Source organism: Coffea arabica, chromosome 1e, assembly GCF_036785885.1.
Source record: "Coffea arabica cultivar ET-39 chromosome 1e, Coffea Arabica ET-39 HiFi, whole genome shotgun sequence".
Taxonomy (NCBI): Eukaryota; Viridiplantae; Streptophyta; class Magnoliopsida; order Gentianales; family Rubiaceae; genus Coffea; species Coffea arabica.
In genome coordinates, this window is record NC_092311.1 from 39,078,694 (window position 1) to 39,097,785 (window position 19,092).

The 19,092-nt window shown below is 33.0% G+C and overlaps 2 protein-coding genes across 2 annotated transcripts; both read right to left on the minus strand.

Annotated features, from left to right (window-relative positions):
* Window positions 1-2,042: 2,042 nt before the first annotated feature.
* Window positions 2,043-4,529, minus strand: LOC113703543 (scarecrow-like protein 30). Its single transcript, XM_027224941.2, has one exon. It carries the CDS (start codon window positions 4,168-4,170, stop codon window positions 2,128-2,130), a length of 2,043 nt encoding a protein of 680 aa, XP_027080742.1. The 5' UTR covers window positions 4,171-4,529; the 3' UTR covers window positions 2,043-2,127.
* Window positions 4,530-6,568: 2,039 nt separating this feature from the next.
* Window positions 6,569-9,854, minus strand: LOC113703551 (scarecrow-like protein 30). The gene is made up of 2 exons (XM_027224953.2): window positions 9,001-9,854; window positions 6,569-8,540 (listed from the first exon to the last, which is right to left on the minus strand). Exons 1-2 carry the CDS (start codon window positions 9,326-9,328, stop codon window positions 7,039-7,041), a joined length of 1,830 nt encoding a protein of 609 aa, XP_027080754.1. The 5' UTR covers window positions 9,329-9,854; the 3' UTR covers window positions 6,569-7,038.
* Window positions 9,855-19,092: the final 9,238 nt, after the last annotated feature.

Here is a 19,092-nt window from a genome sequence, read left to right on the forward strand (position 1 = left end):
ACTAAACTAAGAAGAGTAAATCTTATATACACTAACATTATCACAACTGGATGGATATATAATATATGAGTAAATTTTGAATTTTAAATTTAAGTTCAGATTAGTTGTCATGCATCCAACAGTGATAGTATATACACTGTCACTGTATAAAAGATTAATCCAACTAAGAAATGCCTCCATGTCCCTAAGAACATAATTCATCATTGTTATAGCACTCTTAGAAATAGAGACAAAATTTTACTTTTATAGTAAAACCACAATTAATAGGTAAATAAAAAGAGAGAACCAACGAGTAATTGCTAGACTTTTTTGCTTGACAAACATAATAGTCACTTATGTATGTTCCAACTCTCAATTTCATTTTTTTCCCTATATCATTGCCACCTTTTTCATTTTTCTCTAGTTTGACAATAAAAGCAACAGTCTACACCTTATTAATTTGGTAACTTCAATTGGCTAACATTTGCAAAGAGTAAAACTATTAGAAAAAAAATAAAGGATCTAAAATTTTTATAGTAAGAAAGAGACAAGAAGACAAAAAATACAGATAAATTTTGGAGATGGTAAAAAATTGATAGTGATGTGGTCGGTAATAATGGAGCGCAATATTTGGTGAGAGGAAGAAGCGGTTGTAGGAGAAAAAGGTAGAAGAATATGGAAGGGGGGAGGGAGCAAGGAAGAGATGAAAATTAAAAAATTGATGGAGATTGTTTTTTGAAATTAGAAAATGACAAATAGAATAATAAGAAGTATTTTTTTATTTTAAATGTCCTTTTATGAATTAACTAATAAGTGGAGGACATTTTAGTCATTTGATTAGACCAAGGGAGGCCTATGTAATTATTGAAACCTTAGGGGAGCCGAGGGAAATTGTCGAAAACCTCAAGGGAGGTTACTGAAATTATCCCATGTTGTAATTCATCACAAATAACTAACACAATTTTATTTTTCAAAAAGAAAATACAATTTTACAATAAGAATGTGATATTTAGTATTTTCACAAGGGCTCTACATGTCTACTTTAAAATCACATGATGTAATCTAAATCTTATTTTCAAAATTTCTGGGCTGATGGGAACACTATGTATACCTCATTTTAATGAAGAATCTATAAATTAGAAAATATGAGGGGAACTGTATGCACCACAGGGTGTACCATGCATTGCACTAATATCAATTATTCAATACCAACTAATAGTTACAAAGAATGAGAGACCATATTTACTTGATCGTGGATAATTAATACTAGTGCATTGTCTTAGTTGTCAATTATACGCTTCATAGTTTCCCCCTCATTGGACTAACCACCTGTTATGGTGCTATCCTACAAATTATGATGGTATTCCATAATTTCTCATATTTTTGTAAATGTATAGCGAAAAAGTGATGTTAGATTCACAAATTGTTAAAGTAAAAGAATGAAAACTTAAAGAGTAAGATGCATGCGTGTTAAGAATTTGAGGATTTTTCAGTAGGATTCAATTGTTTATTTAAATTGCATGACGTTCGAAACAGTTGAAGAGAGAGTCCAAAAGCAGCCACAGGCAGCTAGTCAAGGAGGCCAACATAAAGATATGGTTGAAAGCTCCCTAAATTGATCTGAAATCTAAGGGATAAACATGAGATAAAGTGTTAATACGAACAGCAATGATACAGTACTGGTTTACAGATTTTTATGGAGATAAGACTCTTCATTCTTGAAATATTCACAAGATTTCCTTTTTCTTCATCTCCTAATTATGCATAATTTGTAAGTATGAAACCATAAATGGTAACTGGAATTCTGCGTGTTACAGTTTTTCAATTACAAGAAAATCACATATAGTAATTCTTACCATTTTTCCTATCGTGAAAAGAAGCAAGAATCAAGAAGTTTCTGTGGCATATTTGGCATGTGATAGGCTGATAAACATGCCTCGTGTTGCTGTTTTTGAGTGCTATGGATGTTAATGGAGCAGAATTCATTTTCTGTTTTTCGCAAGTTTTTATTTTGAGAACTATGCAATGAACCAAATCCTACAACAAACATTGAGAACCATGCAAAACCAGAATAAGTAAAAAAGTTAGAAAATCACTAGTTGTTGTCAAGCAATCCTCCCTAAGAAAAGTGGTTCCAATTACATCAACTTATAAGCCTGCAGGTTTCCAACAAGAGAGAGCATAGATGACTCTACCCTTCCAGCCCTGCAGCATCCAATCACTATCTTCATCCACCAGAAAATGTCTGTTGTAAGATGATTTCACTTTAGCCCTGACTTCTCTAATGATTTCTTTGTTCAAGGGAAGCTGCCTGAATCCAGCTCTCTGATTCCGAACCTGCCACTGCTTGTATGTTTCTGGCCTTTCAACTCTTTCAGTACCTTCACAAGCTATAACATTCATCACATCCCTTCCAATGACCTCTCTCTCGAACATTGACCTGTTTAGATCTTCGCGCGGTAGCGTGGCCTCAAACATATCAAACAGAGAAGAGAAGTGGTATAGAGCCTCTTTGAACCGTGTGAGGAAGAATGGTGCACTGTACATCCCATTAAGAACTCCATGGACAAACATATCAGGGTTGATTTTTCTGATCAAGTTCATTACAGCGTCCCTCGGGCTGCTCGGTACTACGGTCTCATCAGGCACATTTCTTAGCCTGTACAAACAATTAACGACTAGTATTTCATCCTTGTCAATTATAAGATCCTCTGTAGTAATAGTATCCCATCTTTTTGCGATGGCATTGAACTCAAAAGGGACGCTAAATCTCTTGGCATAATTTTCTAGGCGACGTCCTGTCTCCTCTATTCTCTCTGCTGGCCGAAAACCTGGTTGTGGAAGATCAATCCCGGTGATTCTGAGCTTCGGTGGCCCTCCAGGCCTAAGGGAGATTCCCTGAATGAAACATGGCCATTGGAAACCATATAGTATACCAAAATCAATGATGTGAATCCTTGTTACTTTGCATGTTAGTCTGCCAATAGACTTGTTAGCAAAAGCGTTAGACATTCTTTGGAATGGGCAAATTTCCATATAAGCCTGATAAGCTCTAAGAACATCTGCAGCTGGTGTTCTCTTAGCAGTCAATGCTGAATAGAGTGCTGCCCCCGTCCCTGCAATACGTGCCTCGAGAGCATTGGCAAAACAATGAGCCAATCTCTCAGTAGGATCGCCATAAGGAGAAGAGTGCTGCCTAATTTGTTTCAGCAATTCATTTGCAATCCAACTATCATAGCTTGCAGTCGCCTGTGCACATCTGGTTAGAAGGTCCCTTAGATCAACTACTTCCCTTATGCTGTCTTGCTTCTGACTTGCACGTGGCCTTCCTCTTTTGGCTGTTGTTGGTGGAACGTATTGCTGTTTCTTTCTTCCCTCAATCTCTGGACATTCTGTTCCACCTCTTGCTGGAGATTCACCATAAAAGTTGGGGTTTCTGGCAGGACAGAGCAGTGCATCATCATAATCCTCCATATTATCAATTTCATCCGTGTGACTTGCTAGCTGCTTGCTAGGACGCTCATCTTTGTCGTGATCACCACCTTCAGGATCACGTCTAGCGTTCTTCTTCTTGGACCGATCATTTGATGATTTCTCCCCAGCAGCAACTACAGTGCTATTCATTTCAGTAGAGGATTGTAGAGTCTGGGAAGGACTAAGACAAGGGTCCACTAGGCAATGAACACTAAGATCTGAACTTTCAGCAGGGGTGGTTAGCTGAAAATTCGACTGAAAGGTGTGATGAGAAACAACAGGATCATTCACATCATTAGGCCAGATTTCAGCAAAATTGTCTAGTGCGCTTGGAGAGCTGCCAAGGGAAGAAGGGTGGTTCTCATTTAGAACTTCATAGAAGGATTTCTCAGCAGATTGGAAAGCCAAGCAGTCCTGTAACATACAATGCTTATCCACCAAGTCCTCCTCGTCCATAAGCATCTGTTGCAGATACTTGAAGACCCCATCAAAGTAATCGCGTTCAACTGTACAATCCTCCAGTTCACATTGAGTTGCACTGATATCATCAGGGAGTGATGACAAATTTGAAGGGCCTGTGACATTGTTGAGCAGGTGATCAAGTTGGCAATCATTCACAAGATTTCCTTCAGACAGTGAATGCTGTGAATCAAAGTCAGGCTGTAGGAATTCATTCCCAAAATTGGAGTAACCATCAGCTCGAAAAAGGGTATCCATCAAGACACAATTAACACAAGAATTGAGTCAGAATTTTAAAACACAGAGATTTGAACTTTGAAAAACTTGTACTACTATTACTTTGTAAATACAAAAACTACAAGAAAGTCCTGGCACCAAATTTCTCAAGTGCACTTCTGACGGTTGAGAACAAACGGGATGGATTGTTAACTTTGGAAGGACACTAAACAAAGGGCGGAATACCAAACTGCCATGGGAGGAAATGATCAAAAGTACGAAGCTGCTGTAATATATTAGAGCATAAAGTCCTCTCTATATCTTCTTTAAAGATACCATTCTTTGTATTTAGACCTCCTTGAATTCCTCTTAACTCTCTACCTTTTTGCTGGATTGTGCACCAACAGATACACATTTCTTATACGTGGATAGTGCACCGAAATATTTTACACATTTCTTGTACATGGATAGTGCACCGAAAGATACTCCCTGAGAAATGGACTAAACAGTTGATAGATTACTTTAATCAATATCATCAGCAACTTCAATAATGCAAAAGCTTCTTTTTACCAGAATATTATTGTTTAAATGATTCTCCAATAATGCAAATCTTCCACCTAAAGCGGTTAAAACAGGCCTTAATATTAAAGTAAATTTTAACTTACCCCACTTATTAGTTACTAGTGACATAAGATGTTTTTGGGACGTGTGCTTATCTGTCTGATACAGAACCAGGAAAGAAGATTAGCCTCTTTCTGAGTTTGAAATCTTTCTGGTACTACTTATTTTAAGCCTATTTTCTTTGAAACATAGGTGACTTGTATAAGATATTGATTGAACATAGAGACTGATCATTTTCGTAGCATGACCTCATAAATTAAGGACAAATGTCATGTGCAAGATTCGCTCCAAATGCGACAGAATGGACAGGAATAGATTTTCCCAAAAATTTGTATTCATCAAATCCCACAGATTCAACCCAAACCATTTGATTATCGAATACTGCATGACTTCTTATATGAATGTCAGCATGATACATTATCAAGTAACTTGACAATGACTCAATGTTGGTCATTGACAACGATACGCCACCAGGCATGCTTTGAAACAGTAGCAGCAGCCACCTCTTAATTATATGAATTGGTGTAACTAATATGTTTGTATAACCACGACAGCTAAACGAAGTGTCATCCTTAATTACATTGATTAAGCGGACCAAAAGTTTTCTAATTCTTACAGTTTCTTCAACTATTTACAAAGTAACTCAATTATGAGTGTCGCTTAAAAAAGGGTAGCAGGGCTATCCAAGGCCTAAGATAGTAGTGGTCTGATCTGAGCGGAATCAGCATTAGTGACGGATTGTGTTGTTGTCAAGATGGTTGATGCTTAAACTATCCAGTTAAAACATACGTAACCATGCTGAATGACATCTCTGAAATCTTACACTTGTACAATTATAGAACTGTTTATCATCAGCAATAACCCCTAGCACATGTTTTGCTCCAAGGAAGCAAGTAGTAGAAACTAGAAGGGATAATTTCAGAAACCCCTCCTGGGTTTCTAACAATTTCACTGAGCTCCCCTGAGATTTAAAAAATTACACTTACCTCCCTTGATTTGATAGTTTTAGTAACAAAACCTTAAAATAATATTGATTTGGTCAAATTTTTAAGTGAATACCCAAAAATACCCTTATGTAATGGGTTTTAATTTACTTTCCCTATATAATTATAAAATTATCTAGTATAATTATAAGGAAAATGTGCCAAATTTTTCATGTCCATAACTATTATTTGATAAACAACTATAATAATAATAATAATTTTATCGCTATGATGGGATACTTTTGATGGTATTTTATTATGGATTTAGATGTATAAGATAGAAAAGAAAATGTTGAAATAATTTATTTAGAATTTATGAATGTAGAGTGATTATAATAATTTAGTAATGGTTTTGAGCCATTTCTTTTTGATTTATTGTTAATTTTACTACCAAAAAATAGAAAACAAAGATTAGCAAAAATATTTGATTGCATATAAAGTTAACTGATCCAAAAAATCACTAGTTCAGCAGTTGGTTACAATAGAAACTAGAGGTAATATTAATAATTTTACAGTTTTATTGGCAAAAAATTTAAAAAAATGAATAAGAAGGAAAAAGAATGAAAAATTAATTTTAAAAGTCATTTTAAATGTAAACATACCAAACAAAGGAACTTCATTAAAATATTAAGGGTAGTATTATAATTTTAAATGACGAGGGAGGTATGTGTAATTTTTAAAACTTCAAGAGAGCTAAATGAAATTGTTAAAAACTTCAAGGGAGGTTTATGAAATTATCCCAAACTAGAAAGCTATTGGAAAAAGCAGTAGTTTGTAGGAACTCTTTCCTATTTCGCAGCCAGTACAATTATAATAGAAAGTTTATAGATAGAAGATGGTTAAACCAACAGCTATGATCGCACAGACCGATGGTCCATTTAAAGTAAGAAGTTTTGGGAATACATGATAGACATCTTTTTGGCAATACATGATAGACTTCCTGTCATGCGCAAGAAAATTTATCATGCATTGGGAAAAGCAGTTAGTAAGAATTCTTTTCCATTTCGCGACCATTGCAGTTCTGGTAGAAACTTTGCAGATACAAGATGGTAAACAACATCTGTCGTCCCACGGATGGACCATAAAGAAGTAAGAAGTTTCTGCAAGACATGACAGACTTTTTGACTAGTGCAACATTATTCAAAGACACCAAGGAGTTTAGAAGAAAAGACACTTGCACTATCTCCCAAATCCTTGACTGGTTGAAAACAAGTTACTTTTTGCTCAGGTGCCAAAACTGTATTGGAGTTCATTCCTCTGCAGAAACAAGAATAGCTTTTTTTTTGCTTTTTCCTTTTTTTTTGTGTCAGTCTTGAATAGGCTTCCAACAAGAGAGTGCATAAAAAACTCGTCCTTTCCAACCTTGTAGTATCCAGTGTCCATCTTCATCAACCAGAAAATCTTTGTGGTACTGCAATTTCACCTTGGCCCTAACTTCTCTTACAATATCCTGGTTCAGTGGGAGCTGACTAAACCCAGCCCTCTGATTCCTAACGTGCCATTGCTTGTATGTTTCAGGCCTTTCAATCCTTTGAGAACCTTCACATGCTATAACATTCATAGAGTCCCTTCCAAGGACTTCTTTCTCGAACAGCATTCTATCCTGATCACTTTGCGGTACGGTCTTCTCAAGCATATCAAACAGAGAAGAGAAATGATGTAGTGCCTCTCGAAAGCGCGTAACGAAAAATGGGACATTGTATGTTCCATTAGTGACTCCATGGACAAAAAAATCAGGATTTATTTTCTTGATCAAGTTCAGAACATCGTCCCTGGCTGTGCTGCCTTCTGCTGTCTCATCTGGAATATGTCTTAGCCTGTACAAGCAATTAACTACAATCGTTTCACCTTTGCCAATCTTCAGATCCTCCAGTTGGATGGTTTCCCACCTTTTTGCTATGGCATGATATTCAAAAGGGACATTGAATTTCTTGCAGTAATATGCAAGCCTACGCCCAGTCTCCTCAACTCTTTCTGTTGGTTGAAAACCTGGTTGGGGAAGTTCTATTCCTGTAATGCGAAGTTTTGGAGGTCCACCTGGTCTGAGTGAGAGACCCTGAATTAAGCAGGGCCATTGAAACCCATAGGCGATACCAAAATCAATTATGTGAATACATCTTGCTCCTTTAGTTAGTCTCCCAATTGACTTGTCAGCAAAGATGTTTGACATTCTCTTGAAAGGGCACGCCAAAATGTATGCTTGATAAGCTTTGAGTACATCTCCAGCAGACACTTTCCTACTAGTGAAGGATGTATATAATGTGGTTCCCATACCAGATATACGTGCCTCAAGGGCATTAGCAAAGTAATGTGCCAATCTTCCAGTAGCATCACCACAAGGAGATGAATGCTCCCTAATCTGGTTGAGCAATTCTTGGGCGGTCTTGTTATCATAATCTGCTACAGCTTGTGCAGACTGAGTTAGGAGGCTACTTAAATCAACTAGTTCCCTTATATAAATTTTCTTCTCACCAGCTCTCGGCCTCCCTCGTTTCGACTCCGGCTTTATCCCAACCTTCTGATAGTTCCACCATTTACTTTCTGGTGTTGGATCATCAGAGTCACAAGTTGAAGAATCATCATAAAAACCAGGATTCCTCTTAGGGCAAAGTAGCGCCTTATCATACATCTCCTCAGCTGCTTCATTTTCAGGCATACCTTCCTCATTATGACTTGCAAATAGCTTGCTGCTCCTCCCTTCTCCATGTTCACTATCTTCTCTGTCATGATTTCTCCTTCTCCTTGAACCATTATCAAAATCGTCCCTCTTTTTCTCTTCTTTGTTAGCCACCACATTGAAATCCGCTCCTTTACATTCAAGACAAAGATGGGAGACAGTTAATGTTTGAAAAAATGTGATTCATTGTACCCTGCTCTCCACTTGAATTTCGTATACAAACCGGATTTTACTAGTGCCAGATGAATCTAAATCCTGACTTGTACTAGTTCAAATGTCACCTAAACAACTAACATCCTTATTAGAAAGTGATTTGATGGTAAAAAAATAACATACTGACAACTTCACAGGAATAAAGCTCAAATTTACTTCGATCAGGAATCAAAGAGGCTCAAATCTTGGTCCAAAAACCAGAAACCCTCATAGTGCTGGCATACAAGTCCTAAGTGGACTGTTTAAGCCTGAATTTTGTAAACTGCCACAATTTTCTTGAAGAAGAAATTTAAAGATTTATAGGAAGAAATTCAAAGTGCTTAACTGTGTAGGAGAGTAAGTGTACTCGCGCTCAATTCAGTTTCATTACACTCGTACCTGTAAGGGCATCATGGAAGGATTTCTCAGCAGCTTGTAAAGCCAAAAGATCTTGATACATGCAAGGCCTCTGCTCCAAATCTTCCTCCATCAGCATTTGATTCAGGTACTTGAATACCCCATCAAAGTGGTCAACTGGCAATGAACTGTCCCCTTCAGGCTGAGCTGCTGCATTAACAGGAAAACTTGATCCAATTGAAGGGCTGTGGCCAGCAACATCAAAATTGCATGTACTACCCATTCCACATTCGAAAGCAAGATTTTTCTCCAAAGAGGCTGAAATTGACTGACAATTATACTTAAATTCCATCAGACAATTCCTTTGCATGACCTCTAAAAGTCCTACAAGATTGGATATGTGAAATAGAAACAGCCCAATAAATTTGTTGTTGGCAGCTTCAAGAAAGTCTAGAATTCTTAAATGGGTTCACATTAAAAACGCCAAGAACTAACCTCAGACATGTTAAAAGTGTCAAATCATGAAAAATTGTTGGTGACAATTAATATACATAACCTTAAAAGTCCTGGAAGATTGGAACTTTCTTTACATGTGAAATAGAAACAGGCCAGCAAATATGTTGTTGGCAGCTTCAAGAAAGTCTAGAATTCTTGAAATGGGTTCATACTAAAACCCCCAAGAATTAATCTCAGGCATCTTATAATATGAAATCATGAAACATCTGCTGGTCGGCTGATTGACAATCGCAAATGCTTGCTAGAAGCATTAATAAAGCTTAAAAACAGAAGATGCACGAGTGGACATGAGTGATAAAGATAGTATGGCACCAAAGTCATTGATGGTGTGAGAAACGCTCCGCGGGGACTGGAAAAAGTAGGCAAGCCAAAGAAGTTGGAGACTGAAACCAGCAGTACCGAAAAAAACAGAGCACAGTTCTTTATCTAGTACAGGAATGATACGACTTTTTGGGAAGCCAATAGGCTGACCGCCGGCCAATAGTGTAGTGTAGGAAGTTATATAAAAAACAAAAAAAAAAAACAAAAAACAATAGGCGGCCAGATTTTCCACTTTTTTAGGGACCCGGAGGACCAACTTTGCTTGAAAAGACAAACATTATGGTGTATTTGGATAAGATTTATTTGATAAAAAATTATTTGTTCGAATCATAAATATATTTTTTAATATAATTTTTTTTAATGTAGATTAAAAGTTTTAAATTTAAAATTTTGGTTTATATTTTTTTTATTAATTTTTTATTTTTTAAATTATTTTTATCTCATATACAGCGCATTATAAAAAATATTATAATATTTTAAATAATCTCCAACCAAACGCACAAGGATTCGTGCATGCATGATTGCTATGATTGCTAAGAAAAAGCATTATTCAAATTCAGTGGTTGATGGATGTTGTCAAACTTCAGTGATATCACTTTTGCAAATATTTGATAAAAAAAAAATTAGTTTTAGACGTTTGTGCTATTAGGTTGCTAAGAGGCTACTTTTATTTATGTATTTTCCTTTTTTAGTTTGTGTATGACTTAAAAAAAGGGAGTTTTTTTTACAGCACTTGGAGAGATGATTTTTGGGAATTTTTTTTTGAACTTAGGATAAGCTAGGATTCATGTACTCTACAAAATAAGATAGAGTACTCAAAAAAGTTTTTCACCCAAAATAACCTCCAGTTTAAATTTTAGAGCCAAATTTTGCCTCAAAAGAAGAAATTTTAGAGGCAACTTAGTTGAAGAAAGTATAGCGAACCCTATTACATTCAAAAAGCTGGTTTTGTTAGCACATTCTTATATATATATATATATATATATTTCATTTCTATATGTTGAGAAATGATTTCTGAATTTCTAAAGTCACAACTTAAAGGTTTTCTTGGTTCTAAAACGCCTAAAACAACTTAGTCAAATATTAGATGCTATCTCATTCAATTTTCGTTTGGGCCAACTTTATTTTAGGCAAATTACACATACCCATCTGAGGATTCAAAAATTGTGAGCTTACCCTTTTTAATGTTTCAAAATATTCACATAACTCTTTTTTAATTTTCCATAAAGTGAAAACTTGATGGAAAGCAATCTCAGTAATGTCGTTAGTTAAAGTACTAGTATTGTCTTTACTCAAGCACTAAATCAAACAACAGTCTAACTACCTTGCATAAAACCATAGGAAAATTGTGTAAATCGCCGCAAAAATTATGCAGGGATAATAAAGTGGATATTTATGTAAAGTATAGGGGAATTAAGTGGACGTTATGATTCTATCACATGTAGTTTTGGAGCATGTTTGGTTCAATTGTGGTAACTTTTGGTGCTTTCCGTTTATTTTTCATTTTACATAAAACCATAGAGAGGTTATGTGGATATTTTGAAACCTTAGAAAAATTATGTGATAATATGAAAAATTGCAGGGAGGTTATAAAAAAGAAATGAAGTGTAAGCAAGGCCTAATGAACAAAAGTGGAAAGTTAAAGAAAAATAATAACACACAAAGCTAATGGAGAAACTAAATTTCCATGCATATGAAGAAATCACAAAATATTATACCTTCTTGAAAATAGCATGAATGAATTATTTGTTGGTCTGGTTTGATGTCTTGCTTTCGTAGTAAGTGCACAATGAGTTGAACAAAATAGTTATTGAAAGAAGACTAAACATCAAATATACCATAACAATTTTAACTTCTAAGAGTATTTAGTACCTGACGATTTCATTAATGGCATCATCATCTTTGCATCTTCTGGATCCGATTTAGAAAACAGGTCTAGAGAATTGTGTAAAATAAACAGTGTGATAGAGGTTCGTGGATGAGTGAAATAAAGGGTAAAAAATCTCAGCGGCTACTAAACTATTAGTCAGATCATGTTTTGGCCATCAAACTATTTTTCGTTAGTAATTGGCCACTAAACAACTTAATCAGTAAACTCGTGACCATTTAGTCGATAATTACTCTTAATCTGTAAAATTAGTAGTTAATTTATGAAATAGGGTCGTGTAATTGTTGGACAAAATTATCTCGAACTTTGCCACGTGTACAGCTAATTTCACAGATTAAGAGCAATTATCGACTAAATGGTCACGGATTTACTTATTAAGTTATTTAGTGGCCAATTACTGATGAAAAATAATTTGATAGCCAAAACATGATCTGACCAACAGTTTAGTGGCCGCTAAGGTTTTTGCCTGTGAAATAAATAATGTAAAGGTCCCTATGTTAATTAATAGCTTAAATTTCAGATAGAAAGAAAAGTTATCTTATGTAGAGTTTGACATTTTTTTTGGCCCAATCATACCATACCAACATCAGCAAAGATTCACAATGTTTTGTATATGATGAGACTTTAAAATGTACTAGGCTGGGTGTCCCGCGGTTCCGCGGGATGTCCATTATTGAGTATCTTGGGGTAATATAAGATTTATTTACTAACATAGACTTAGAGTATTTTGTATGATAATAGAATTGGAATAGTAGATAGAAGAGTGATACATTGGATTGATTCATTTATGAATAGATATAGTAAAATTGATGTGATTTGTATTGTGTTTTTTAAAATTAATATGATCTGAAAATTTTATAGGTAATATTGGTTTCAAAAAATTTTGTTTTTTGATTTTAATTTAGTGATAAGTAAATATTATCTAAATTAATGGAATAAATATTATTTTTTAAAGTTGATAGGATGAAAAATTAGGTGGAGAATTACATTAAGAGTGTTATAATTTATTGTTCTTTGGGCATTGGTAGTTTATGTATTTTAGGATGATGATATTTTCATAATTTGGATAGCTAGGATGAGAGTGTGCATTGTTGCAGTGGAAAAGTCTATGGAAAGGATATAAAAGAATGAGAAGTTTGTTAAAAATTAAATGGATAATAGATATTTTTTTTGGCAAATTTTGATATAGTTTTGGTGTTGTGTGATGAGATAAATTAATAATTTGATATTATAGCTTGGTAAAATATGTGTTTATTAATTAAGTAGGTTTTTTTCGATAAGTAAAAATGATATTGATTTAGTAGTTCTGAATGAATGTGATTGAAATAGATGGAAGTTGTATTTTTTTTAATTAATAGAATCTGAATAAGTAAAGAATAATATTAATTTTGAGAGCTAGGAGATTTTATATTAATAGTTTATTGATAAATGGATATTATTGAAAGTAAGGTGATGTGTATAAATTTTTTTTATAAGAAATAGAAATGATTGCACATGAAAATTATAGAGTTTAATCACTATAATTTGCAGTAGAATTTTTAAATATTTATTGTTTGATGTTTATGTGACTTATTTTAGGTTACTCAAAGTTGTAGTGAATTTTGTATTAATATATAGATATACACATACAATATATTTTGTAATATGTATGTGTATATATATATGTGTGTGTGTGTGTGTGTTTAGTATTTTATTTTACGTGACATAGTGGTTTAATTTTTTTAGTGTTTATATATTTTGTGGTTTTGTTTGTTTGTTATATTTTTATTATTTATTTATTTATATGTGGGTATATATATATATGTATATTCAATATTTTATTTGAGCTTTTATGATTGTTTAATATTGTTTTAGCATGTCTATCTTTTCTAGTTTTGTTTGTTTGTTGTATTTGTGGCATTCCTATTTGTCTTGTGATTCATGTGTCAATATGATTTTTTTTTTTGAGTTGCATCATGTATATTTTTGTCTATATATATATATAGGGGTGTGGTTTTAAGTCTTTGTATGTAAATTTCTAGTAGTTTGGTTATCTTTATTATAGTTTTAGAGAAAATTTTGTCTTTTTATTTTGGTTTTAAGTGGTATATTTTCTAATTTTTTAATTTTTGAAATATTATCGAAGTAACATTTTTTAAATTTACAAAAAATATCCTATATTTTAAAAAACAATTAGTCGTATTAATGCAAGCTAATATGAAGCGCACAATTGATTTATACTTATAATCAATATTTCTGTAGATATATATATTTTGCAAAAAATGAATATATATATATATATATATATATATATATATATATATATATATATATATAAAAGGGCACACAATTAATTATCACTTTGTATTGACCACATTTATGTTATGTTGCTCAATCTTAAAATGCAAAACCTTTAAATTAATAATTCAGTAGTTAACAAATATTATGGAAGTTACATTTTTTAAATAGAGGGAAATTATCCTATATTTTTAAAAACCATTGATCGTATTAATGGAAGCTAATCAAAGTGGCACAATTGATTTATATTTATTAGATACACACAAAATTTCTGTCGATATATATATTTTCTAGAAAATCATTATTTTTGTCGACATATATATTTTGGAGAAAATGAATATATATATATATATATATATATATATATATATATATATATATAAAGGCACACAAATAGGATGCAAGAATATATATAGATTTGTATAGCCCAAAAAATTCGCATCTACATTCAGGAATGTAAGGCAGCGGCTGCATAGTTACAACAAACAAAAGTAAAGAAACAATAATTAAGAGAGAATCGAAGCGACATCTTTGAAATAGAGGGAAACTATCCTATATTTTTTAAAGCAAGCATCTAATTAATCGTCATTTTTATAGAGAATAAAAGTGATGTCCTAAAGAAATACTGTCAAATTAACATTTTTGAAATAGAGGAAAATTATCCTACATTTTTCAAAACAGGCATGTAATTAATCATCAGTTTTATAGAGAAGCATCCATTTTTATTCGTTTATAGACAAGTATCTAATTAACTATCACTTTGTATTCACTACATCTATGTTACATCACTCAATCTTAAAATGTAAAAGCTTTAAGGTAATAATTAAATAATTAACAAATATTGTTGAAGTAGCATTTTTATATCAATGTAAGCAAATACAAAGTGACACAATTGATTTATATTTATTAGGCACACAGGAAATTTTCGTCCATATATTTATTTTGTTGAGAAAATGAATATTTTTATAGACACAAAATTTTCGTCCATATATTTATCTTGCCGAGAAAATCAATATTTTTATTGATATATAAATTTTGTAAAAAATTAATATATATAAAAATGGACACAACTAATATATCTAGATTTGAATAGCCAAAAAAATTTGCGCGTTCATCAGGGAATTTAAGGTAGCAGCTGCGGGCCTAAAAAACAAAAGCAAAGAAACAATAATAAAGAGATAGGACAAGCTAAAGACCACAAAGTGCAAATTTGAGATATTAATTACAAAGAAACTAGGACAAAAGGGCATAATCAGAATGTAAGGTGATAAAATCCAAAATGAGGACAGCAGCAACAGCGGACAATCAACTCCACAGCCGGCTCAAAAGACACAAAAGTCCAAAATCAGCCACACAATTGCATTGAAACCAGGACAATTAACTGTAGCTGGAGTTTTGCAGCTTTATGTGGTTTAAGAAAGATAAGATAACACTTATTATATGTTAATACAAAGCGGTATAGTTGATTTAGATTTATTAGATATGCATAGAATTCTTGTTCATTTATATATATTACATGCACATAGGATTTTCATTGATTTGCATGTTAATACAAAGTAGTACTATTGATTTATATTGATTAGGTACACATAGAATTTTCATTGATTTGTATATATCACATTGATTGATCTATAAGGAAAATTTAAATTATGATTATTTGATATGAATAACACTTATTATACGTTAATATGAAGCGGTACAATCGATTTATATTTATCAGATACGCATAGAATTTTGTTCATTTGTATATATTACATACACATAGGATTTTCATTGATTTGCATGTTAATACAAAGTAGTACAATTGATTTATATTGATTAGATACACATAGAACTTTCATTGATTTGTATATATTAGATACACACAGAATTTTCACTTATTTGTATATTTTTTAGAAAATTTTAGAAAATCAATTTTGGTCAATATACACATTTTGGAGAGAGCTAATAAATATAAAAGGGTACGGAAAATTATAAACATAAAAACGCAGACAAGGAAAGTGACTGAAGATAGCAACAGCAGCAGTCAAAGATACAAGAAACAAAAGGACAAAATTGACTGCAAAATTACAAAGAAACCAGGACAAGGGCACAATCGGAAGAAGGGAACAAAAGCAGAAATGAGGAAAAGCGCACCAGGAACCAAAGCCGCTGCATGGAGCCTTCCAAAAGACCAAAAAGGACGAAATGAGCCGCAAAATCACAGCAAAACCAGTACAATCAACTGTAGATGAAGCTTCCGCGCTTTATGTAGTTTAGACTTTAGATATAAGCTCACTTCCTCAAAGGCCAAGAATCTTCTTTCTAAGGCAACATGAATTTCTATTATATTGCATCGAGTTCTTGACTGTGAATTCTTCAAAGGAGAGAAGATTTGAAGTAATAGGTTGGCCGGATGGTCAGAAAAGAAAGCTTTTAGAGTTTTACCGTCCTTGGTTTTACAATTCAACTTGTATACCTAGTAATTAGGGGTAAAAATGATATGAAAAGGGGCGGAAAGGTTGAAAATTTTAACCCAAAAAAAGAAGTACTTTAATGTGTTTTAGGCTTCGGGCAAACAGGAAACAAAGAGTTACCACAAAAAGAACAATCAATTGGAAAGAAGAGTGCAAATATAGTAATATACCATTGCACTAATTAACAATTCTCACGTTAGAGAAGAAAATATACAATTTGAAGAGAATTTAATGAATTAAATCATGTCGGCTTGCCCCTCTGACCGGAAAGCCTGTGAATTCCAAATAGTCAACAATGAAGGCTCTAAGGGTTTGTTTGGTTGGAAGTAAAATGTTTTCCTTGGGAAAATATTTTCCGTGGAAGTAATTTTCCATGAAAATCATTTTTCTTTTATCATTTTCAGGTGTTTGATTAGGTTATTGAAAATATTTTCTTACTTCATTTTCTGGTGTTTGTTTAACTTTTGAAATATTTTCACTTTTATCTCTATCTTTACTTTCTACACATTATAACTACATACTTCTTCCCATGCAAAATAAGAAAATTTATCTCATTGTTTAACTTTAAAAAATCTTGGAGAAATGTATATATGAATAAAAAATATCTCCTTAAGCAATAAACAAATTGCTGGCCATTTAGTGTCAAATATCAACCACATGCAATGCTTATTGTGACATATATCTTGCACTCTCACAGCTGAAAGTTTCTCTAGAAAAGAATGTCCCTATTATATATAATTAATTACTAGCATAGAATGAGCAAGATGAGGTTTTTTTTTTTATTTTGAATATACTAGGGGGAGGGTTGGGTTGGGTTAGGTGGTACGGGGGAGGGAGTGTAAGGAAGAGGTCTTGGGTTCGAATCCTCCTGTTTACACTAAAAAAAAAAAGAACATATTACAAGATGTTTTCAGTAAGTTTGGAACATACTACAGGCGGAATGCATGCATTTCGGAAAACAATTTCAGTAAGTTTGGAAGGGAAGTTGTTTTCCATAAGATGAGTGAAAATATTTTACATAGGAAAATATTTTCAGTAACTTTTGTGCAACCAAACACGGGAAATTAGGAAAATATTTTCCTGGAAAATATTTTCGCCCGAAACAAACGGAGCCTAAATGTCCTTTTTGTTACTATGTGCTTAAATTTGCAGTCACAAGCTACAGTTTGATGATAGCTTGACCGAGAAAGCCACCACCGCCCTTTTGGATTGGAGGTTTTATATAGTAAGGATGTGGAATATGTGAAATAAAAAGAAAAAATTGTTAAAAATATCTTTTATATTTTGTCAAATAATTTTTTTTGTCTCTCACTTTTAGAATGTTAATTTATGTTTCTTACAAATTTAAATTAACTTACACTGAAGCCTCTACCTAAGTTTTTGACCATTTTTTCACCCTAAAATCACCACTGTTCCACATGCAGTTATTTTTTATATATAAAAAGGTCAGATCCTACTTTTTAATGGAAAGAATGAATATAGATTAGGTCAAATTGCACTTTTTAGGAGAAAACATACATATGGTTCAGGTCAAATTCTACTCTTTTAGAGACAAAAGCGAATATAGATTATGTCATTTGTTTAACTATAAATAAAATATAACTTTTTTGTTCCTAAAGAAATGATCATATGTGAGTCACACAATTGATTCAAAGTAAAAAATGGTCAAAAATTAGGTTAGGATTAAATTTGGTTGACTTGATTTTGTAAGGGACGTAAATCTATTATTTTAAAAATGAAGGATGAAAAAAATCATTTAGCAAAATGTGAGGAACGTCTTGAACAATTCTTTCAAATAAAATTACAGTTAGAGGATACGTCGAGGGAAATTTTCAAAAAAACATTTCAGATCAACTCGCAATTCAAACGAGATCTATGTGTTTCAACATTCTGTGGCGGCACGGCACATTCAAGGACAGAAGTCTGTCGGTGGTAGCTCATGACTCAAATGAAAACGATTACATATCTCTATCTGGAATTCAAGAAAGGACGCTTATGGCCGATTTAGACGAGTTTGCTGCAATCCATCGACAGATTCATCAACAAAATTTTGCTCATCTGTTTAAAGATTAGCATTTTTTGTTTGAAGAAAGAAAGGAATCAGAAGGGCAACCATGCATTAATGTCAGAAATGAATACTTCTCTACTTTTTTTTCTACCATTAGCGGTAAAAACACACACACACCCTCTAATTAGAACGACGCAGAATATTAGAATACTTCTCTACTTAGTAACGCGAATATTAACACCGCAAACGTGAATTAATTACAATTAACAGAGAGACTTTTCGTAGTTGCAAGTTTCTGATGATTGAATGCGTAAGTTTAACAGTTAACACACTTGACTAAGTCACTCTAAACAAACACTGAATTACAATATAGAGTAAAAAATATTAGGTTCAAATTATAATTAGAGTTGTAGTTTACATGGATGTATTTATTCATGTTTGAATGGTTTTTCAAACCTAAGACTTTCAAGTTGAGCATAAAGTAAAATGCAAAAGGCTTCATTATGACACTTAGGTTTATCAGCTCAGGAGCAAATTACTTTTATGGGAAAGTTGGCCTCATGATAGTTGTGGCGGCGAACGAATAATGCTTATTTGATTAAAACTCGAGGTCAAACTCAGGTTAATCGCATTTAAGTTGAATTCAAGCCCCATATATATGTATATAT

Excerpts from the sequence above, each read along its gene's own strand:
- LOC113703543 (XM_027224941.2), bottom strand. The coding sequence starts at position 4,170 with ATGGATACCCTTTTTCGAGCTGATGGTTACTCCAATTTTGGGAATGAA.
- LOC113703551 (XM_027224953.2), bottom strand. The coding sequence starts at position 9,328 with ATGCAAAGGAATTGTCTGATGGAATTTAAGTATAATTGTCAGTCAATT. Across the intron at positions 8,541-9,000 it reads CTTCCATGATGCCCTTACAG|GAGCGGATTTCAATGTGGTG; the intron begins GTACGAGTGTAA and ends TTGAATGTAAAG.